This window comes from Glandiceps talaboti, chromosome 18 (assembly GCF_964340395.1).
Source record: "Glandiceps talaboti chromosome 18, keGlaTala1.1, whole genome shotgun sequence".
NCBI lineage: Eukaryota > Metazoa > Hemichordata > Enteropneusta > Spengelidae > Glandiceps > Glandiceps talaboti.
Window position 1 is genome coordinate 21,442,135 of NC_135566.1, and position 27,500 is coordinate 21,469,634.

At 33.7% G+C, this 27,500-nt stretch overlaps 1 protein-coding gene across 1 annotated transcript in view; it reads right to left on the reverse strand.

Annotated features, from left to right (window-relative positions):
* LOC144448897 (tRNA (uracil-5-)-methyltransferase homolog A-like) overlaps nucleotides 1-27,500 on the reverse strand; it is a 54,632-nt gene that overhangs the window by 11,978 nt on the left and 15,154 nt on the right. Inside the window, exons 8-13 of the mRNA XM_078139240.1 lie at nucleotides 22,463-22,526; nucleotides 21,283-21,318; nucleotides 20,645-20,862; nucleotides 6,637-6,740; nucleotides 6,159-6,280; nucleotides 4,321-4,442 (exon numbers count right to left, since the gene is read on the reverse strand). Of these exons, the coding sequence (XP_077995366.1) occupies nucleotides 4,321-4,442; nucleotides 6,159-6,280; nucleotides 6,637-6,740; nucleotides 20,645-20,862; nucleotides 21,283-21,318; nucleotides 22,463-22,526 (666 nt within the window). The remainder of the gene's footprint in view (nucleotides 1-4,320; nucleotides 4,443-6,158; nucleotides 6,281-6,636; nucleotides 6,741-20,644; nucleotides 20,863-21,282; nucleotides 21,319-22,462; nucleotides 22,527-27,500) is intronic.

The following is a 27,500-nucleotide window of genomic DNA, read 5'->3' on the forward strand; positions in this document are numbered from 1 at the left end:
ACACCTTACTCTTAGTCTTTACACTAGTAATTACCACACCCTACTCTTAGTCCTTACGCTAGTAATTACCACACCCTACTCTTAGTCCTTACGCTAGTAATTACCACACCCTACTCTTAGTCTTTACGCTAGTAATTACCACACCCTACTCTTAGTCCTTACACTAGTAATTATCACACCCTACTCTTAGTCTTTACGCTAGTAATTACCACACCTTACTCTTAGTCCTTACGCTAGTAATTACCACACCCTACTCTTAGTCCTTACGCTAGTAATTACCACACCTTACTCTTAGTCCTTACACTAGTAATTACCACACCTTACTCTTAGTCCTTACACTAGTAATTACCACACCTTACTCTTAGTCCTTACGCTAGTAATTACCACACCCTACTCTTAGTCCTTACGCTAGTAATTACCACACCCTACTCTTAGTCCTTACACTAGTAATTACCACACCCTACACTTAGTCCTTACACTAGTAATTACCACACCCTACTCTTAGTCCTTACACTAGTAATTACCACACCCTACTCTTAGTCCTTACACTAGTAATTACCACACCCTACTCTTAGTCCTTACACTAGTAATTACCACACCCTACTCTTAGTCCTTACGCTAGTAATTACCACACCTTACTCTTAGTCCTTACGCTAGTAATTACCACACCTTACTCTTAGTCCTTACACTAGTAATTACCACACCCTACTCTTAGTCCTTACACTAGTAATTACCACACCCTACTCTTAGTCCTTAAGCTAGTAATTACCACACCCTACTCTTAGTCTTTACACTAGTAATTACCACACCTTACTCTTAGTCCTTACACTAGTAATTACCACACCCTACTCTTAGTCCTTACACTAGTAATTACCACACCCTACTCTTAGTCCTTACACTAGTAATTACCACACCTTACTCTTAGTCCTTACACTAGTAATTACCACACCTTACTCTTAGTCTTTACACTAGTAATTACCACACCCTACTCTTAGTCCTTACACTAGTAATTACCACACCTTACTCTTAGTCCTTACGCTAGTAATTACCACACCTTACTCTTAGTCCTTACGCTAGTAATTACCACACCTTACTCTTAGTCCTTACGCTAGTAATTACCACACCTTACTCTTAGTCCTTACACTAGTAATTACCACACCTTACTCTTAGTCCTTACACTAGTAATTACCACACCTTACTCTTAGTCTTTACGCTAGTAATTACCACACCTTACTCTTAGTCTTTACGCTAGTAATTACCACACCTTACTCTTAGTCTTTACGCTAGTAATTACCACACCTTACTCTTAGTCCTTACACTAGTAATTACCACACCTTACTCTTAGTCTTTACGCTAGTAATTACCACACCTTACTCTTAGTCCTTACACTAGTAATTACCACACCTTACTCTTAGTCTTTACGCTAGTAATTACCACACCTTACTCTTAGTCCTTACACTAGTAATTACCACACCTTACTCTTAGTCCTTACACTAGTAATTACCACACCTTACTCTTAGTCTTTACGCTAGTAATTACCACACCTTACTCTTAGTCCTTACGCTAGTAATTACCACACCTTACTCTTAGTCCTTACGCTAGTAATTACCACACCCTACTCTTAGTCCTTACACTAGTAATTACCACACCTTACTCTTAGTCCTTACACTAGTAATTACCACACCCTACTCTTAGTCCTTACACTAGTAATTACCACACCTTACTCTTAGTCCTTACGCTAGTAATTACCACACCCTACTCTTAGTCTTTACGCTAGTAATTACCACACCCTACTCTTAGTCCTTACGCTAGTAATTACCACACCTTACTCTTAGTCCTTACACTAGTAATTACCACACCCTACTCTTAGTCTTTACGCTAGTAATTACCACACCTTACTCTTAGTCCTTACGCTAGTAATTACCACACCCTACTCTTAGTCCTTACGCTAGTAATTACCACACCCTACTCTTAGTCCTTACACTAGTAATTGCCACACCTTACTCTTAGTCTTTACGCTAGTAATTACCACACCTTACTCTTAGTCCTTACGCTAGTAATTACCACACCCTACTCTTAGTCCTTACACTAGTAATTACCACACCTTACTCTTAGTCCTTACGCTAGTAATTACCACACCCTACTCTTAGTCTTTACACTAGTAATTACCACACCCTACTCTTAGTCTTTACACTAGTAATTACCACACCCTAGTCTTAGTCCTTACACTAGTAATTACCACACCCTACTCTTAGTCCTTACGCTAGTAATTACCACACCTTACTCTTAGTCCTTACGCTAGTAATTACCACACCTTACTCTTAGTCTTTACACTAGTAATTACCACACCTTACTCTTAGTCCTTACGCTAGTAATTGCCACACCTTACTCTTAGTCCTTACACTAGTAATTACCACACCTTACTCTTAGTCCTTACACTAGTAATTACCACACCTTACTCTTAGTCCTTACACTAGTAATTACCACACCTTACTCTTAGTCCTTACGCTAGTAATTACCACACCTTACTCTTAGTCCTTACACTAGTAATTACCACACCTTACTCTTAGTCCTTACGCTAGTAATTACCACACCTTACTCTTAGTCCTTACACTAGTAATTACCACACCTTACTCTTAGTCCTTACACTAGTAATTACCACACCTTACTCTTAGTCCTTACGCTAGTAATTACCACACCTTACTCTTAGTCCTTACACTAGTAATTACCACACCCTAGTCTTAGTCCTTACACTAGTAATTACCACACCTTACTCTTAGTCCTTACGCTAGTAATTACCACACCTTACTCTTAGTCCTTACGCTAGTAATTACCACACCCTACTCTTAGTCCTTACACTAGTAATTACCACACCCTACTCTTAGTCCTTACACTAGTAATTACCACACCCTACTCTTAGTCCTTACACTAGTAATTACCACACCTTACTCTTAGTCCTTACGCTAGTAATTACCACACCTTACTCTTAGTCTTTACATTAGTAATTACCACACCTTACTCTTAGTCCTTACGCTAGTAATTGCCACACCTTACTCTTAGTCCTTACACTAGTAATTACCACACCTTACTCTTAGTCCTTACACTAGTAATTACCACACCTTACTCTTAGTCCTTACGCTAGTAATTACCACACCTTACTCTTAGTCCTTACACTAGTAATTACCACACCCTACTCTTAGTCCTTACGCTAGTAATTACCACACCCTACTCTTAGTCCTTACACTAGTAATTACCACACCTTACTCTTAGTCCTTACGCTAGTAATTACCACACCTTACTCTTAGTCTTTACACTAGTAATTACCACACCTTACTCTTAGTCTTTACACTAGTAATTACCACACCCTACTCTTAGTCTTTACGCTAGTAATTACCACACCTTACTCTTAGTCCTTACACTAGTAATTACCACACCCTACTCTTAGTCCTTACACTAGTAATTACCACACCTTACTCTTAGTCTTTACACTAGTAATTACCACACCCTAGTCTTAGTCTTTACACTAGTAATTACCACACCTTACTCTTAGTCCTAACGCTAGTAATTACCACACCCTAGTCTTAGTCTTTACACTAGTAATTACCACACCCTAGTCTTAGTCTTTACACTAGTGCATCATACTTAGAGTGTCTTTAAATATTACAATTATATTTAATTTAATATTCCTAGTGTGATGTCATTATACATGCACATTTGCTTATGCAAATTCTCATCTCTTGACCAGACAGGCATTGCCAATAATCTGTGACCAATACCACTAAATACTTTATGCAAGAAGGAAGCCTGATAGATTCAATGTTGTGGGTGCTCCACACTGATATCAATGATTGCAAACAATGGTGATCCTGTCAGTCTAGTTTATATGGATTTATATTAAAGGGAATCAACATTCCACAAAATAATGATATTATCATGAACTTTGGATTCTGGAGAGTTATTTCATGATCTTGCAACACATAAATTTCACTCGATTGCCAAGAAACATTGATTCAGAAACTCTTTTTCACCTCTGTTGTTCACTCAGTTGTGCATAATTTCTTAATGTGTCTCTAATAGCAGACATAATTCGATGCACAGCATGTATTATATTTCTTTCACATAAATGGTCCTACATAGCCTGGACAGTTTGATGTGGAGTCAATCCTATAATATACAGGATCAATGGTGTATACAATACTAAGTACATAGATGTTGAATAAAACCATACATTACAAGTGGTACTCATCTATAAAGTGATTCCCCCCTACTGTAAAGCCTACAATGGCAGTTTCATCCAATTCATCATTTCCTGAGACTAACCTTGGCTAGAGTCAATCCAATTGTTCCAGTACCACAACAGATATCCAGTACTGTCGTTTTCTCACCAACTCCACTCCATTCACGGATTGTACGGTACAATACCTCAGCAGCTTTTGTGTTTACTGAAGGGATAACGGAGGAAAACCAATATTCATCAGATTACTGTATGTAACTCACCCACTCACATTACTGTAACTCTACCACATTACTGTATGTAACTCTACCACATTACTGTATGTAACTCACCCACTCACATTACTGTATGTAACTCTACCACATTACTGTATGTAACTCACCCACTCACATTACTGTATGTAACTCTACCACATTACTGTATGTAACTCACCCACTCACATTACTGTATCTAACTCTACCACATTACTGTATGTAACTCACCCACTCACATTACTGTATGTAACTCTACCACATTACTGTATGTAACTCACCCACTCACATTACTGTATCTAACTCTACCACATTACTGTATGTAACTCACCCACTCACATTACTGTATGTAACTCTACCACATTACTGTATGTAACTCACCCACTCACATTACTCTATGTAACTCTACCACATTACTGTATGTAACTCTACCACTCACATTACTGTATGTAACTCTACCACATTACTGTATGTAACTCACCCACTTACATTACTGTATGTAACTCTACCACATTACTGTATGTAACTCACCCACTCACATTACTGTACGTAACTCTACCACACTACTGTATGTAACTCACCCACTCACATTACTGTATGTAACTCACCCACTCACATTACTCTATGTAACTCACCCACTCACATTACTCTATATAACTCTACCACATTACTGTATGTAACTCTACCACATTACTGTATGTAACTCACCCACTCACATTACTGTATGTAACTCACCCACTCACATTACTGTATGTAACTCACCCACTCACATTACTGTATGTAACTCTACCACATTACTCTATGTAACTCTCCCACATTACTGTGAGTAACTCTACCACATTACTGTATGTAACTCTAGCATACTGCGTAACTCAAACCATATTATTATGTATTCACAGAGTTTTATTCTTTTCACAAGTGGCTGTTTTGTCATACACACTGTCACTGGGGGTCATGATGGTCAAATGGTAAGAGTGGCCTGTTTGAAATCTACTGGTTGCAGAATAAAGCTGTTTCCAAATGGACAGTAATTGGACAAGATTTGAACCTCTTCTGTGACTTCATCAACCCAACTGTGTAATTGGGGACCTTGTACCGGGTAGGACAGAAGTTGCAATGTGAACATGTGCTTGGGATGCTGCAAGGGATTATAAGCTTTCTATGGAGGTGAGGAAGTATAAAGGCTCATTGTGCCATTATGGGTCCATGCCAGGGACAATAAGCTCTTTGAGTACAGTGTAGTGAAGCAGTATATAAAAACTACCATTATCTTACTGTCATAACTCCAAATGTTGTTGATGTACGTAACACTTTGGTGATTACATTATCTAACTAAATAACTTTGGTGATTACATTATCTAACTAAATAACTAAATCATATGAGTCAACTATTTCATCAAGATAACAACACTTTCTGAATGTGGATGAATGAACATATAGCAAAATACAGAATGATTTCAAAAGTACACTATTTACATTGTGCAAATCTTGTGTCATGTGACAATCACATGATTCAAACCAGCAATGGTTCATGGGTAGTATACATGTATGTTGGTCTTACCTTGGAAGCATGCATCAGGAGATATTCTAATCTTCATAGCCAGTAAGTGGTCTTACCTTGGAAGAATGCATCAGGAGATATTCTAAACTTCATAGCCAGTAAGTGGTCTTACCTTGGAAGAATGCATCAGGAGATATTCTAAACTTCATGGCCAGTAATTCTTCATGTATAACAGGTTCACCAAGTAAGAGTTCACATGGACCATCAATCTCATGTACACTTTTTTCACCAAGCCTTGTTAACAAAAATATATGTAATACTCATGAAAATGTGAGTTTCTTAGGCACTATATGAGTTCTGTGAGCGTGTTGCATGGATTTTAATCTGACCCCTATTTAAATGCAGATTACATGTTAGGTCTATGTGATTGAAGATTCAACTTTGGGGGCGATAAACAGTTGTCCAACAAAGTTGGTCTGGAAAAAAGATAGACTGGTTAATATCTAATCCTTATAACTCCACTGATAAGATGACACTATGTACACTAGTGAAGGAAATAGAAATTCAAACACTGGCCATATGTATTGACATACATTCTAGACTTTGCAAACCTAGTCCAATAAATCTGTACCATCTATGCCAAGACATACCTTTCTTTCTGAACCTGCAGAAAAAGTGAGGATGGTTGATGTTCTCCAGCTGGTCCATCTTTAAAATATGATCTCAGAGACTCTTTCTCTTTCTCAATATCTTCCTATAGTATGGAAAATATAAATACCATGGCAATTAGATGGATACTATCTATAGGATGGAAAGTATAAATACCATGGCAATTAGATGAATACTATCTATAAGATGGAAAGTATAAATACCATGGCAATCAGATGAAGACTATCTATAGGATGGAAAGTATAAATACCATGGCAATTAGATGAATACTATCTATAGGATGGAAAGTATAAATACCATGGCAATTAGATGGATACTATCTATAAGATGGAAAGTATAAATACCATGGCAATTAGATGAATACTATCTATAGGATGGAAAGTATAAATACCATGGCAATTAGATGAATACTATCTATAGGATGGAAAGTATAAATACCATGGCAATCAGATGAATACTATCTATAAGATGGAAAGTATAAATACCATGGCAATCAGATGGATACTATCTATAAGATGGAAAGTATAAATACCATGGCAATTAGATGAATACTATCTATAGGATGGAAAGTATAAATACCATGGCAATCAGATGAATACAATCTATAGGATGGAAAGTATAAATACCATGGCAATTAGATGAATACTATCTATAAGATGGAAAGTATAAATACCATGGCAATTAGATGAATACTATCTATAAGATGGAAAGTATAAATACCATGGCAATCAGATGAATACTATCTATAGGATGGAAAGTATAAATACCATGGCAATTAGATGAATACTATCTATAGGATGGAAAGTATAAATACCATGGCAATTAGATGAATACTATCTATAAGATGGAAAGTATAAATACCATGGCAATTAGATGAATACTATCTATAAGATGGAAAGTATAAATACCATGGCAATTAGATGAATACTATCTATAGGATGGAAAGTATAAATACCATGGCAATTAGATGAATACTATCTATATAAGATGGAAAGTATAAATACCATGGCAATCAGATGAATATTATCTATAGGATGGAAAGTATAAATACCATGGCAATTAGATGAATACTATCTATAAGATGGAAAGTATAAATACCATGGCAATCAGATGAATACTATCTATAAGATGGAAAGTATAAATACCATGGCAATCAGATGAATACTATCTATAAGATGGAAAGTATAAATACCATGGCAATCAGATGAATACTATCTATAAGATGGAAAGTATAAATACCATGGCAATTAGATGAATACTATCTATAAGATGGAAAGTATAAATACCATGGCAATCAGATGAATACTATCTATAAGATGGAAAGTATAAATACCATGGCAATTAGATGAATACTATCTATAAGATGGAAAGTATAAATACCATGGCAATTAGATGAAGACTATCTATAGGATGGAAAGTATAAATACCATGGCAATTAGATGAATACTATCTATAAGATGGAAAGTATAAATACCATGGCAATTAGATGAATACTATCTATAAGATGGAAAGTATAAATACCATGGCAATTAGATGAATACTATCTATAGGATGGAAAGTATAAATACCATGGCAATCAGATGAATACTATCTATAAGATGGAAAGTATAAATACCATGGCAATCAGATGGATACTATCTATAGGATGGAAAGTATAAATGCCATGGCAATTAGATGAATACTATCTATAGGATGGAAAGTATAAATACCATGGTAATCAGATGAATACTATCTATAAGATGGAAAGTATAAATACCATGGCAATCAGATGAATACTATCTATAAGATGGAAAGTATAAATACCATGGCAATCAGATGAATACTATCTATAGGATGGAAAGTATAAATACCATGGCAATTAGATGAATACTATCTATAAGATGGAAAGTATAAATACCATGGCAATTAGATGAATACTATCTATAAGATGGAAAGTATAAATACCATGGCAATCAGATGAATACTATCTATAAGATGGAAAGTATAAATACCATGGCAATCAGATGAATACTATCTATAAGATGGAAAGTATAAATACCATGGCAATTAGATGAATACTATCTATAAGATGGAAAGTATAAATACCATGGCAATTAGATGGATACTATCTATAGGATGGAAAGTATAAATACCATGGCAATTAGATGAATACTATCTATAGGATGGAAAGTATAAATACCATGGCAATTAGATGGCTACTAACTATAAGATGGAAAGTATAAATACCATGGCAATCAGATGGATACTATCTATAAGATGGAAAGTATAAATACCATGGCAATTAGATGAATACTATCTATAAGATGGAAGTATAAATACCATGGCAATTAGATGAATACTATCTATAGGATGGAAAGTATAAATACCATGGCAATTAGATGAATACTATCTATAAGATGGAAAGTATAAATACCATGGCAATCAGATGAATACTATCTATAGAATGGAAAGTATAAATACCATGGCAATCAGATGGATACTATCTATAGGATGGAAAGTATAAATACCATGGCAATCAGATGGATACTATCTATAAGATAGAAAGTATAAATACCATGGCAATCAGATGGATACTATCTATAGGATGGAAAGTATAAATACCATGGCAATCAGATGGATACTATCTATAGGATGGAAAGTATAAATACCATGGCAATTAGATGAATACTATCTATAAGATGGAAAGTATAAATACCATGGCAATCAGATGAAGACTATCTATAGGATGGAAAGTATAAATACGATGGCAATTAGATGAATACTATCTATAGGATGGAAAGTATAAATACCATGGCAATTAGATGGATACTATCTATAAGATGGAAAGTATAAATACCATGGCAATTAGATGAATACTATCTATAGGATGGAAAGTATAAATACCATGGCAATTAGATGAATACTATCTATAGGATGGAAAGTATAAATACCATGGCAATTAGATGGATACTATCTATAAGATGGAAAGTATAAATACCATGGCAATTAGATGAATACTATCTATAGGATGGAAAGTATAAATACCATGGCAATCAGATGAATACTATCTATAAGATGGAAAGTATAAATACCATGGCAATTAGATGAATACTATCTATAAGATGGAAAGTATAAATACCATGGCAATTAGATGAATACTATCTATAAGATGGAAAGTATAAATACCATGGCAATTAGATGAATACTATCTATAGGATGGAAAGTATAAATACCATGGCAATTAGATGAATACTATCTATAAGATGGAAAGTATAAATACCATGGCAATTAGATGAATACTATCTATAAGATGGAAAGTATAAATACCATGGCAATTAGATGAATACTATCTATAGGATGGAAAGTATAAATACCATGGCAATTAGATGAATACTATCTATAAGATGGAAAGTATAAATACCATGGCAATTAGATGAATACTATCTATAGGATGGAAAGTATAAATACCATGGCAATTAGATGGATACTATCTATAAGATGGAAAGTATAAATACCATGGCAATTAGATGAATACTATCTATAGGATGGAAAGTATAAATACCATGGCAATTAGATGAATACTATCTATAGGATGGAAAGTATAAATACCATGGCAATTAGATGGATACTATCTATAAGATGGAAAGTATAAATACCATGGCAATTAGATGAATACTATCTATAGGATGGAAAGTATAAATACCATGGCAATCAGATGAATACTATCTATAAGATGGAAAGTATAAATACCATGGCAATCAGATGAATACTATCTATAAGATGGAAAGTATAAATACCATGGCAATCAGATGAATACTATCTATAAGATGGAAAGTATAAATACCATGGCAATTAGATGAATACTATCTATAGGATGGAAAGTATAAATACCATGGCAATCAGATGAATACTATCTATAGGATGGAAAGTATAAATACCATGGCAATCAGATGAATACTATCTATAAGATGGAAAGTATAAATACCATGGCAATTAGATGGATACTATCTATAGGATGGAAAGTATAAATACCATGGCAATCAGATGAATACTATCTATAAGATGGAAAGTATAAATACCATGGCAATTAGATGAATACTATCTATAGGATGGAAAGTATAAATACCATGGCAATCAGATGAATACTATCTATAGGATGGAAAGTATAAATACCATGGCAATCAGATGAATACTATCTATAAGATGGAAAGTATAAATACCATGGCAATTAGATGGATACTATCTATAGGATGGAAAGTATAAATACCATGGCAATCAGATGAATACTATCTATAAGATGGAAAGTATAAATACCATGGCAATCAGATGAATACTATCTATAGGATGGAAAGTATAAATACCATGGCAATCAGATGAATACTATCTATAAGATGGAAAGTATAAATACCATGGCAATCAGATGAATACTATCTATAAGATGGAAAGTATAAATACCATGGCAATCAGATGAATACTATCTATAAGATGGAAAGTATAAATACCATGGCAATCAGATGAATACTATCTATAAGATGGAAAGTATAAATACCATGGCAATCAGATGAATACTATCTATAAGATGGAAAGTATAAATACCATGGCAATCAGATGAATACTATCTATAAGATGGAAAGTATAAATACCATGGCAATCAGATGGATACTATCTATAAGATGGAAAGTATAAATACCATGGCAATCAGATGAATACTATCTATAGGATGGAAAGTATAAATACCATGGCAATTAGATGAATACTATCTATAGGATGGAAAGTATAAATACCATGGCAATCAGATGAATACTATCTATAGGATGGAAAGTATAAATACCATGGCAATTAGATGAATACTATCTATAAGATGGAAAGTATAAATACCATGGCAATCAGATGAATACTATCTATAAGATGGAAAGTATAAATACCATGGCAATCAGATGAATACTATCTATAAGATGGAAAGTATAAATACCATGGCAATTAGATGAATACTATCTATAGGATGGAAAGTATAAATACCATGGCAATTAGATGGATACTATCTATAAAATGGAAAGTATAATTACCATGGCAATCAGATGAATACTATCTATAAGATGGAAAGTATAAATACCATGGCAATCAGATGAATACTATCTATAAGATGGAAAGTATAAATACCATGGCAATCAGATGAATACTATCTATAGGATGGAAAGTATAAATACCATGGCAATTAGATGAATACTATCTATAGGATGGAAAGTATAAATACCATGGCAATCAGATGAATACTATCTATAAGATGGAAAGTATAAATACCATGGCAATTAGATGAATACTATCTATAAGATGGAAAGTATAAATACCATGGCAATTAGATGAATACTATCTATAGGATGGAAAGTATAAATACCATGGCAATTAGATGAATACTATCTATAGGATGGAAAGTATAAATACCATGGCAATTAGATGGATACTAACTATAAGATGGAAAGTATAAATACCATGGCAATCAGATGGATACTATCTATAAGATGGAAAGTATAAATACCATGGCAATCAGATGAATACTATCTATAAGATGGAAAGTATAAATGCCATGGCAATTAGATGAATACTATCTATAAGATGGAAAGTATAAATACCATGGCAATTAGATGAATACTATCTATAAGATGGAAAGTATAAATACCATGGCAATTAGATGAATACTATCTATAGGATGGAAAGTATAAATACCATGGCAATCAGATGGATACTATCTATAGGATGGAAAGTATAAATACCATGGCAATCAGATGAATACTATCTATAAGATGGAAAGTATAAATACCATGGCAATCAGATGAATACTATCTATACGATGGAAAGTATAAATACCATGGCAATTAGATGAATACTATCTATAGGATGGAAAGTATAAATACCATGGCAATCAGATGAATACTATCTATAAGATGGAAAGTATAAATACCATGGCAATTAGATGAATACTATCTATAGGATGGAAAGTATAAATACCATGGCAATCAGATGGATACTATCTATAGGATGGAAAGTATAAATACCATGGCAATTAGATGAATACTATCTATAAGATGGAAAGTATAAATACCATGGCAATCAGATGAATACTATCTATAGGATGGAAAGTATAAATACCATGGCAATTAGATGAATACTATCTATAGGATGGAAAGTATAAATACCATGGCAATTAGATGAATACTATCTATAGAATGGAAAGTATAAATACCATGGCAATTAGATGGATACTATCTATAGGATGGAAAGTATAAATACCATGGCAATCAGATGAATACTACCTATAAGATGGAAAATATAAATACCATGGCAATTAGATGGATACTATCTATAAGATGGAAAGTATAAATACCATGGCAATCAGATGAATACTATCTATAGGATGGAAAGTATAAATACCATGGCAATCAGATGAATACTATCTATAGGATGGAAAGTATAAATACCATGGCAATTAGATGGATACTATCTATAAAATGGAAAGTATAAATACCATGGCAATCAGATGAATACTATCTATAGGATGGAAAGTATAAATACCATGGCAATCAGATGAATACTATCTATAGGATGGAAAATATAAATACCATGGCAATCAGATGAATACTATCTATAGGATGGAAAGTATAAATACCATGGCAATTAGATGGATACTATCTATAAAATGGAAAGTATAAATACCATGGCAATCAGATGAATACTATCTATGAGATGGAAAGTATAAATACCATGGCAATCAGATGGATACTATCTATAGGATGGAAAGTATAAATACCATGGCAATCAGATGAATACTATCTATAGGATGGAAAGTATAAATACCATGGCAATTAGATGAATACTATCTATACGATGGAAAGTATAAATACCATGGCAATTAGATGAATACTATCTATAGGATGGAAAGTATAAATACCATGGCAATCAGATGAATACTATCTATAAGATGGAAAGTATAAATACCATGGCAATTAGATGAATACTATCTATAGGATGGAAAGTATAAATACCATGGCAATTAGATGAATACTATCTATAAGATGGAAAGTATAAATACCATGGCAATTAGATGAATACTATCTATAGGATGGAAAGTATAAATACCATGGCAATCAGATGGATACTATCTATAGGATGGAAAGTATAAATACCATGGCAATCAGATGAATACTATCTATAAGATGGAAAGTATAAATACCATGGCAATCAGATGAATACTATCTATACGATGGATAGTATAAATACCATGGCAATTAGATGAATACTATCTATAGGATGGAAAGTATAAATACCATGGCAATCAGATGAATACTATCTATAAGATGGAAAGTATAAATACCATGGCAATCAGATGAATACTATCTATAAGATGGAAAGTATAAATACCATGGCAATTAGATGAATACTATCTATAGGATGGAAAGTATAAATACCATGGCAATCAGATGGATACTATCTATAGGATGGAAAGTATAAATACCATGGCAATCAGATGAATACTATCTATAAGATGGAAAGTATAAATACCATGGCAATTAGATGAATACTATCTATAGGATGGAAAGTATAAATACCATGGCAATTAGATGAATACTATCTATAAGATGGAAAGTATAAATACCATGGCAATTAGATGAATACTATCTATAGGATGGAAAGTATAAATACCATGGCAATCAGATGGATACTATCTATACGATGGAAAGTATAAATACCATGGCAATCAGATGAATACTATCTATAAGATGGAAAGTATAAATACCATGGCAATCAGATGAATACTATCTATAGGATGGAAAGTATAAATACCATGGCAATTAGATGAATACTATCTATAGCATGGGAAGTATAAATACCATGGCAATTAGATGAATACTATCTATAAGATGGAAAGTATAAATACCATGGCAATCAGATGAATACTATCTATAGAATGGAAAGTATAAATACCATGGCAATCAGATGGATACTATCTATAGGATGGAAAGTATAAATACCATGGCAATCAGATGAATACTATCTATAGGATGGAAAGTATAAATACCATGGCAATCAGATGGATACTATCTATAGGATGGAAAGTATAAATACCATGGCAATCAGATGAATACTACCTATAAGATGGAAAATATAAATACCATGGCAATTAGATGGATACTATCTATAAGATGGAAAGTATAAATACCATGGCAATCAGATGAATACTATCTATAGGATGGAAAGTATAAATACCATGGCAATCAGATGAATACTATCTATAGGATGGAAAGTATAAATACCATGGCAATTAGATGGATACTATCTATAAAATGGAAAGTATAAATACCATGGCAATCAGATGAATACTATCTATAGGATGGAAAGTATAAATACCATGGCAATCAGATGAATACTATCTATAGGATGGAAAATATAAATACCATGGCAATCAGATGAATACTATCTATAGGATGGAAAGTATAAATACCATGGCAATTAGATGGATACTATCTATAAAATGGAAAGTATAAATACCATGGCAATCAGATGAATACTATCTATGAGATGGAAAGTATAAATACCATGGCAATCAGATGGATACTATCTATAGGATGGAAAGTATAAATACCATGGCAATCAGATGAATACTATCTATAGGATGGAAAGTATAAATACCATGGCAATTAGATGAATACTATCTATAGGATGGAAAGTATAAATACCATGGCAATCAGATGAATACTATCTATAGGATGGAAAGTATAAATACCATGGCAATTAGATGAATACTATCTATAGGATGGAAAGTATAAATACCATGGCAATCAGATGAATACTATCTATAAGATGGAAAGTATAAATACCATGGCAATTAGATGAATACTATCTATAGGATGGAAAGTATAAATACCATGGCAATTAGATGAATACTATCTATAAGATGGAAAGTATAAATACCATGGCAATTAGATGAATACTATCTATAGGATGGAAAGTATAAATACCATGGCAATCAGATGGATACTATCTATAGGATGGAAAGTATAAATACCATGGCAATCAGATGAATACTATCTATAAGATGGAAAGTATAAATACCATGGCAATCAGATGAATACTATCTATACGATGGATAGTATAAATACCATGGCAATTAGATGAATACTATCTATAGGATGGAAAGTATAAATACCATGGCAATCAGATGAATACTATCTATAAGATGGAAAGTATAAATACCATGGCAATCAGATGAATACTATCTATAAGATGGAAAGTATAAATACCATGGCAATTAGATGAATACTATCTATAGGATGGAAAGTATAAATACCATGGCAATCAGATGGATACTATCTATAGGATGGAAAGTATAAATACCATGGCAATCAGATGAATACTATCTATAAGATGGAAAGTATAAATACCATGGCAATTAGATGAATACTATCTATAGGATGGAAAGTATAAATACCATGGCAATTAGATGAATACTATCTATAAGATGGAAAGTATAAATACCATGGCAATTAGATGAATACTATCTATAGGATGGAAAGTATAAATACCATGGCAATCAGATGGATACTATCTATACGATGGAAAGTATAAATACCATGGCAATCAGATGAATACTATCTATAAGATGGAAAGTATAAATACCATGGCAATCAGATGAATACTATCTATAGGATGGAAAGTATAAATACCATGGCAATTAGATGAATACTATCTATAGCATGGGAAGTATAAATACCATGGCAATTAGATGAATACTATCTATAAGATGGAAAGTATAAATACCATGGCAATCAGATGAATACTATCTATAGAATGGAAAGTATAAATACCATGGCAATCAGATGGATACTATCTATAGGATGGAAAGTATAAATACCATGGCAATCAGATGAATACTATCTATACGATGGAAAGTATAAAATTAGATGAAGACTATCTATAGGATGGAAAGTATAAATACCATGGCAATTAGATGGATACTATCTATAGGATGGAAAGTATAAATACCATGGCAATTAGATGGATACTATCTATAGGATGGAAAGTATAAATACCATGGCAATCAGATGAATACTATCTATAGGATGGAAAGTATAAATACCATGGCAATCAGATGAAGACTATCTATAGGATGGAAAGTATAAATACCATGGCAATCAGATGAATACTATCTATAAGATGGAAAGTATAAATACCATGGCAATCAGATGAATACTATCTATAAGATGGAAAGTATAAATACCATGGCAATCAGATGGATACTATCTATAGGATGGAAAGTATAAATACCATGGCAATCAGATGAATACTATCTATAAGATGGAAAGTATAAATACCATGGCAATCAGATGAATACTATCTATAGGATGGAAAGTATAAATACCATGGCAATCAGATGGATACTATCTATAGGATGGAAAGTATAAATACCATGGCAATCAGATGGATACTATCTATAGGATGGAAAGTATAAATACCATGGCAATCAGATGAATACTATCTATAGGATGGAAAGTATAAATACCATGGCAATCAGATGAATACTATCTATAAGATGGAAAGTATAAATACCATGGCAATCAGATGGATACTATCTATAGCATGGGAAGTATAAATACCATGGCAATTAGATGAATACTATCTATAGAATCGAAAGTATAAATACCATGGCAATCAGATGAATACTATCTATAGGATGGAAAGTATATTAAATACCATGGCAATCAGATGAATACTATCTATAGAATGGAAAGTATAAATACCATGGCAATCAGATGAATACTATCTATAGGATGGAAAGTATAAATACCATGGCAATTAGATGAATACTATCTATAAGATGGAAAGTATAAATACCATGGCAATCAGATGAATACTATCTATAGGATGGAAAGTATAAATACCATGGCAATCAGATGGATACTATCTATAGGATGGAAAGTATAAATACCATGGCAATCAGATGGATACTATCTATAGGATGGAAAGTATAAATACCATGGCAATCAGATGAATACTATCTATAGGATGGAAAGTATAAATACCATGGCAATCAGATGAATACTATCTATAGGATGGAAAATATAAATACCATGGCAATCAGATGGATACTATCTATAGGATGGAAAGTATAAATACCATGGCAATCAGATGAATACTATCTATAGGATGGAAAGTATAAATACCATGGCAATCAGATGAATACTATCTATAGGATGGAAAGTATAAATACCATGGCAATCAGATGAATACTATCTATAGGATGGAAAGTATAAATACCATGGCAATCAGATGGATACTATCTATAGGATGGAAAGTATAAATACCATGGCAATCAGATGAATACTATCTATAGGATGGAAAGTATAAATACCATGGCAATCAGATGAATGCTATCTATAGGATGGAAAATATAAATACCATGGCAATCAGATGGATACTATCTATAGGATGGAAAGTATAAATACCATGGCAATCAGATGAATACTATCTATAGGATGGAAAGTATAAATACCATGGCAATTAGATGAATACTATCTATAAGATGGAAAGTATAAATACCATGGCAATCAGATGAATACTATCTATAGGATGGAAAGTATAAATACCATGGCAATTAGATGAATACTATCTATAAGATGGAAAGTATAAATATCATGGCAATCAGATGAATACTATCTATAGGATGGAAAGTATAAATACCATGGCAATCAGATGAATACTATCTATAGAATGGAAAGTATAAATACCATGGCAATCAGATGAATACTATCTATAGAATGGAAAGTATAAATACCATGGCAATCAGATGAATACTATCTATAGGATGGAAAGTATAAATACCATGGCAATCAGATGAACACTATCTATAAGATGGAAAGTATAAATACCATGGCAATTAGATGAATACTATCTATAGGATGGAAAGTATAAATACCATGGCAATTAGATGAATACTATCTATAGGATGGAAAGTATAAATACCATGGCAATTAGATGAATACTATCTATAGGATGGAAAGTATAAATACCATGGCAATCAGATGAATACTATCTATAAGATGGAAAGTATAAATACCATGGCAATCAGATGAATACTATCTATACGATGGAAAGTATAAATACCATGGCAATTAGATGAATACTATCTATAAGATGGAAAGTATAAATACCATGGCAATTAGATGAATACTATCTATAAGATGGAAAGTATAAATACCATGGCAATTAGATGAATACTATCTATAGGATGGGAAGTATAAATACCATGGCAATCAGATGAATACTATCTATAGGATGGAAAGTATAAATACCATGGCAATCAGATGAATACTATCTATAAGATGGAAAGTATAAATACCATGGCAATTAGATGAATACTATCTATAGGATGGAAAGTATAAATACCATGGCAATTAGATGAATACTATCTATAGGATGGAAAGTATAAATACCATGGCAATCAGATGGATACTATCTATAGGATGGAAAGTATAAATACCATGGCAATCAGATGAATACTATCTATAGGATGGAAAGTATAAATACCATGGCAATCAGATGAAGACTATCTATAAGATGGAAAGTATAAATACCATGGCAATCAGATGGATACTATCTATAGGATGGAAAGTATAAATACCATGGCAATCAGATGAATACTATCTATAAGATGGAAAGTATAAATACCATGGCAATCAGATGAATACTATCTATAAGATGGAAAGTATAAATACCATGGCAATCAGATGAATACTATCTATAGGATGGAAAGTATAAATACCATGGCAATTAGATGAATACTATCTATAGCATGGGAAGTATAAATACCATGGCAATTAGATGAATACTATCTATAAGATGGAAAGTATAAATACCATGGCAATCAGATGAATACTATCTATAGAATGGAAAGTATAAATACCATGGCAATCAGATGAATACTATCTATAACATGGAAAGTATAAATACCATGGCAATTAGATGAATACTATCTATAAGATGGAAAGTATAAATACCATGGCAATCAGATGAATACTATCTATAAAATGGAAAGTATAAATACCATGGCAATCAGATGAATACTATCTATAGGATGGAAAGTATAAATACCATGGCAATCAGATGAATACTATCTATAAGATGGAAAGTATAAATACCATGGCAATCAGATGAATACTATCTATAAGATGGAAAGTATAAATACCATGGCAATCAGATGAATACTATCTATAGAATGGAAAGTATAAATACCATGGCAATCAGATGAATACTATCTATAACATGGAAAGTATAAATACCATGGCAATTAGATGAATACTATCTATAGGATGGAAAGTATAAATACCATGGCAATTAGATGAATACTATCTATAAGATGGAAAGTATAAATACCATGGCAATCAGATGAATACTATCTATAGGATGGAAAGTATAAATACCATGGCAATCAGATGAATACTATCTATAAGATGGAAAGTATAAATACCATGGCAATTAGATGAATACTATCTATAAAATGGAAAGTATAAATACCATGGCAATTAGATGAATACTATCTATAGGATGGAAAGTATAAATACCATGGCAATCAGATGAATACTATCTATAGGATGGAAAGTATAAATACCATGGCAATCAGATGAATACTATCTATAGGATGGAAAGTATAAATACCATGGCAATCAGATGAATACTATCTATAAGATGGAAAGTATAAATACCATGGCAATCAGATGAATACTATCTATAGAATGGAAAGTATAAATACCATGGCAATCAGATGAATACTATCTATAAGATGGAAAGTATAAATACCATGGCAATTAGATGAATACTATCTATATGATGGAAAGTGTGTACACCCTGATGTACATTGTATATAACTGGTATTATCTCTATTAAAGTTGATCTCTAACTTCAACTCAATGATAAAGATTAGCAAACAATAAATGAAATCAGTATATGAAAGATGTTTACCTGTGTTAGATTGTACATGTTTAACACTACAACAATCATAACATTGCCATTCTGTGATGTTCTAACTGTAACTTGTTTCCAGCAACCTAGGTGGTTATGATTGCTGTATGATGGTTTATCTGACATCTGTATGTAGGCCTGTATTGCTTTGACTACAGTCTTCATAGACTCTGGTATATGTTTACAATGACTTGGCTCAACAACTGTGTCAAAACCACCTAAGAGGAAAAAAAATTGATTTTATTCCCTGCTTGATAGTTGAATAATAAATTTACAGTTCAAAATAAATGACCATTTGGAAAAGTCATAAGACATGAAGCTTTAGGTCAGAATTCACACACAGGTGTGTAACACAATATTGACATTATTATTATTCACACAATATTACAGACACCAAACTGTGCTATTTGATGGGTACACATTCCATAATACACCTACCATGCAAACACTTGTTGCAAGCCTACAAGATAAATTAGGTGGGAATTATGGAAATTGTGAAGTTATTGATTCCAAATACTTAGTCTAATGTCCTGACAATTATTTCCTCCTTTTTCAACCTAAGATGGTCTTCAATACTTTTAATAAGAACACACAAAAATATTTGTCAGTCTTGATAGATTAACAGAATATCTCCCTACCTTTGTATCTTCCCATTTTAAAACCAACTGTTTTCTCTACAAAATAAGATGTACACAAAGGATAAACTATAAATTATAACAATGTGGTATTGTTCCTTACCTATTGTAATGGTACATGTTATGATAAACTATAAATTATAACAATGTGGTATTGTTCCTTACCTATTGTAATGGTACATGTTATGATTATAACAATGTGGTATTGTTCCTATACCTATTGTAATGGTACATGTTATGATTATAACAATGTGGTATTGTTCCTTACCTATTGTAATGGTACATGTTATGATAAAATACAATACTTTTAGTCTCCTGGTTTCACATTTTCCTTGGTCTACCATGATTATAATAATTAGTACCAGTATGTTGATGGTACAATCGAGAGATCTCATTGGACAATACATCAAACTAACACGTCTAAAATAGTTATATGCACAGTTAGTTTGACTCTAAGTGGCCCTGAATGAGAATAGTATACTCATTTTTTGATGGCTGTCATCTGCATCCATCATGGCCACCGCATCTGTACTGTCAATCGCCTGCACAACACTAAGTCATCCAAACCGAACAAACCGAATGCTAATATTTTCCCTTGCTTGGAAAATTAATAAGATATCGGAAGCCCTAGAATTGTCCGATGTTTACTCAAAACCATCACCTTAGAGCAGCTCAGCATAAGCCTACAGCATTGTTCTTGGTACCATAAATATGCTGACACTGTGTGCAGGCAGATCATGTATGTAAATCCATCACAAAACGAATCTAACTTCAGACCAATCACAAATGAACTTGCCACTGTACAAACTAAGAAATACTACATATATAGACTGCACAGTATTAAACTATTCATTGTTTATATATAGATATTTAGTGATGTTGTCCTTGACTTCATATCATGAGAATGTCCCCATAATGGAAGAAATTCAACAGATATTCAGGTTCTGGGGCCAATCTATACCTGCACTTCATTCCATTCTATAGTGCAGTAAAACTGTTTGTTTTACCGTTTTTGTTTCAGTGTACTGGTATAATATCATAGCAATAATTTGATTAAACTATAATCTGCCACATACACCTAGAAACACACACTTGACATAGTATTCACAAGAACCACACTTGACATACATGTCTATTAACTAACAATGAAACTACAGTCTCCTGCCTTTAGAATCAACCCTACCTTGACCATCTGGGCTGACACCAATGGAGAATTCTGACTTGTTTCTGTAATCATCAATGACAGGCTGGATGGATGGAGAGAAATATACAAATTATTAATTTACATATGATAGGTGAAGACACTGGGATACAATATATTCATTTTTAGTTACACTTCTAGCAGCAATGACTTATTACAGAACTGGCTGAGCTAACTCTACTCTTTACTCAACAGCTAACTCTCCTGTTTACTCTGTAGATGTACACAAACAGCTAACTCTACTGTTTACTCTGTAGATGTAGACAAACAGCTAACTCTACTATTTACTCTGTAGATGTAGACAAACAGCTAACTCTCCTGTTTACTCTGGAGATGTACACAAACAGCTAACTCTCCTGTTTACTCTGTAGATGTACACAAACAGCTAACTCTACTATTTACTCTGGAGATGCACACAAACAGCTAACTCTACTGTTTACTCTGGAGATGTACACAAACAGCTAACTCTACTGTTTACTCAGTTGATGTACACAAACAGCTAACTCTACTGTTTACTCTGGAGATGTACACAAACAGCTAACTCTACTATTTACTCTGTAGGTGTACACAAACAGCTAACTCTACTGTTTACTCTGTAGATGTAGACAAACAGCTAACTCTACTGTTTACTCTGTAGATGCACACAGACAGCTAACTCTACTATTTACTCTGTAGATGTACACAAACAGCTAACTCTACTGTTTACTCTGTAGATGTAGACAAACAGCTAACTCTACTGTTTACTCTGTAGATGTAGACAAACAGCTAACTCTCCTGTTTACTCTGTAGATGTAGACAAACAGCTAACTCTACTGTTTACTCTGTAGATGTAGACAAACAGCTAACTCTACTGTTTACTCTGTAGATGTAGACAAACAGCTAACTCTACTGTTTACTCTGTAGATGTACACAAACAGCTAACTCCACTGTTTACTCTGTAGGTGTACACAAACAGCTAACTCTACTGTTTACTCTGTAGATGTAGACAAACAGCTAACTCTCCTGTTTACTCTGTAGATGTAGACAAACAGCTAACTCTACTGTTTACTCTGTAGATGTACACAAACAGCTAACTCCACTGTTTACTCTGTAGGTGTACACAAACAGCTAACTCTACTGTTTACTCTGTAGATGTACACAAACAGCTAACTCTACTGTTTACTCTGTAGATGTACACAAACAGCTAACTCTACTGTTTACTCTGTAGATGTAGACAAACAGCTAACTCTACTGTTTACTCTGTAGATGTACACAAACAGCTAACTCTCCTGTTTACTCTGTAGATGTACACAAACAGCTAACTCTTAATGTTTACTCTGTAGATGTAGACAAACAGCTAACTCTACTGTTTACTCTGTAGATGTAAACAAACAGCTAACTCTACTGTTTACTCTGTAGATGTAGACAAACAGCTAACTCTTAATGTTTACTCTGTAGATGTAGACAAACAGCTAACTCTACTGTTTACTCTGTAGACGTAGACAAACAGCTAACTCTACTGTTTACTCTGTAGATGTAGACAAACAGCTAACTCTCCTGTTTACTCTGTAGATGTAGACAAACAGCTAACTCTACTGTTTACTCTGTAGATGTAGACAAACAGCTAACTCTTAATGTTTACTCTGTAGATGTAGACAAACAGCTAACTCTCCTGTTTACTCTGTAGATGTAGACAAACAGCTAACTCTACTGTTTACTCTGTAGATGTAGACAAACAGCTAACTCTTAATGTTTACTCTGTAGATGTAGACAAACAGCTAACTCTCCTGTTTACTCTGTAGACGTAGACAAACAGCTAACTCTACTGTTTACTCTGTAGATGTAGACAAACGGCTAACTCTGTTTACTCTGTAGATGTAGACAAACAGCTAACTCTACTGTTTACTCTGTAGATGTAGACAAACAGCTAACTCTATTGTTTACTCTGTAGATGTACACAAACAGCTAACTCTACTGTTTACTCTGTAGATGTAGACAAACAGCTAACTCTTAATGTTTACTCTGTAGATGTAGACAAACAGCTAACTCTCCTGTTTACTCTGTAGACCGTAGACGTAGACAAACAGCTAACTCTACTGTTTACTCTGTAGATGTACACAAACAGCTAACTCTACTGTTTACTCTGTAGATGTACACAAACAGCTAACTCTACTGTTTACTCTGTAGATGTACACAAACAGCTAACTCTACTATTTACTCAGTAGATGTACACAAACAGCTAACTCTCCTGTTTACTTTGTAGATGTAGACAAACAGCTAACACTCCTGTTTACTCTGTAGATGTAGACAAACAGCTAACTCTACTGTTTACTCTGTAGATGTACACAAACAGCTAACTCTACTGTTTACTTTGTAGATGTAGACAAACAGCTAACTCTACTGTTTACTCTGTAGATGTACACAAACAGCTAACTCTACTGTTTACTCTGTAGATGTACACAAACAGCTAACTCTACTGTTTACTCTGTAGATGTAGACAAACAGCTAACTCTACTGTTTACTCTGTAGATGTACACAAACAGCTAACTCTACTGTTTACTCTGTAGATGTAGACAAACAGCTAACTCTCCTGTTTACTCTGTAGACGTAGACAAACAGCTAACTCTACTGTTTACTCTGTAGATGTAGACAAACAGCTAACTCTCCTGTTTACTCTGTAGATGTAGACAAACAGCTAACTCTACTGTTTACTCTGTAGATGTAGACAAACAGCTAACTCTACTGTTTACTCTGTAGATGTAGACAAACAGCTAACTCTACTGTTTACTCTGTAGATGTAGACAAACAGCTAACTCTACTGTTTACTCTGTAGATGTAGACAAACAGCTAACTCTACTGTTTACTCTGTAGATGTAGACAAACAGCTAACTCTACTGTTTACTCTGTAGATGTAGACAAACAGCTAACTACTATTTACTCTGTAGATGTAGACAAACAGCTAACTCTACTGTTTACTCTGTAGATGTAGACAAACAGCTAACTCTACTGTTTACTCTGTAGATGTACACAAACAGCTAACTCTACTGTTTACTCTGTAGATGCACACAGACAGCTAACTCTACTGTTTACTCTGTAGATGTAGACAAACAGCTAACTCTACTGTTTACTCTGTAGATGTAGACAAACAGCTAACTCTACTGTTTACTCTGTAGATGTACACAAACAGCTAACTCTACTGTTTACTCTGTAGATGTAGACAAACAGCTAACTCTACTGTTTACTCTGTAGATGTAGACAAACAGCTAACTCTACTATTTACTCTGTAGATGTAGACAAACAGCTAACTCTACTGTTTACTCTGTAGATGTAGACAAACAGCTAACTCTACTGTTTACTCTGTAGATGTACACAAACAGCTAACTCTACTATTTACTCAGTAGATGTAGACAAACAGCTAACTCTACTGTTTACTCTGTAGATGTAGACAAACAGCTAACTCTGCTGTTTACTCTGTAGATGTACACAAACAGCTAACTCTACTATTTACTCTGTAGATGTACACAAACAGCTAACTCTACTATTTACTCAGTAGATGTAGACAAACAGCTAACTCTCCTGTTTACTCAGTAGATGTAGACAAACAGCTAACTCTCCTGTTTACTCTGTAGATGTAGACAAACAGCTAACTCTACTGTTTACTCTGTAGATGTAGACAAACAGCTAACTCTACTGTTTACTCTGTAGATGTACACAAACAGCTAACTCTACTGTTTACTCTGTAGATGTACACAAACAGCTAACTCTACTGTTTACTCAGTAGATGTAGACAAACAGCTAACTCTACTGTTTACTCTGTAGATGTAGACAAACAGCTAACTCTACTGTTTACTCTGTAGATGTACACAAACAGCTAACTCTACTGTTTACTCTGTAGATGTACACAAACAGCTAACTCTACTATTTACTCTGTAGATGTAGACAAACAGCTAACTCTACTGTTTACTCTGTAGATGTAGACAAACAGCTAACTCTACTATTTACTCTGTAGATGTAGACAAACAGCTAACTCTACTATTTACTCTGTAGGTGTACACAAACAGCTAACTCTACTGTTTACTCTGTAGATGTAGACAAACAGCTAACTCTACTATTTACTCTGTAGATGTACACAAACAGCTAACTCTACTATTTACTCAGTAGATGTAGACAAACAGCTAACTCTCCTGTTTACTCTGTAGATGTAGACAAACAGCTAACTCTCCTGTTTACTCTGTAGATGTAGAGAAACAGCTAACTCTACTGTTTACTCTGTAGATGTAGACAAACAGCTAACTCTACTGTTTACTCTGTAGATGTACACAAACAGCTAACTCTACTATTTACTCAGTAGATGTAGACAAACAGCTAACTCTACTATTTACTCTGTAGATGTACACAAACAGCTAACTCTACTGTTTACTCTGTAGATGTACACAAACAGCTAACTCTACTGTTTACTCTGTAGATGTACACAAACAGCTAACTCTACTGTTTACTTTGTAGATGTAGACAAACAGCTAACTCTACTGTTTACTCTGTAGATGTACACAAACAGCTAACTCTACTGTTTACTCTGTAGATGTACACAAACAGCTAACTCTACTGTTTACTCTGTAGATGTAGACAAACAGCTAACTCTACTGTTTACTCTGTAGATGTACACAAACAGCTAACTCTACTGTTTACTCTGTAGATGTAGACAAACAGCTAACTCTCCTGTTTACTCTGTAGACGTAGACAAACAGCTAACTCTACTGTTTACTCTGTAGATGTAGACAAACAGCTAACTCTACTGTTTACTCTGTAGATGTACACAAACAGCTAACTCTACTGTTTACTCTGTAGATGTAGACAAACAGCTAACTCTACTATTTACTCTGTAGATGTAGACAAACAGCTAACTCTACTATTTACTCTGTAGGTGTACACAAACAGCTAACTCTACTGTTTACTCTGTAGATGTAGACAAACAGCTAACTCTACTATTTACTCTGTAGATGTACACAAACAGCTAACTCTACTATTTACTCAGTAGATGTAG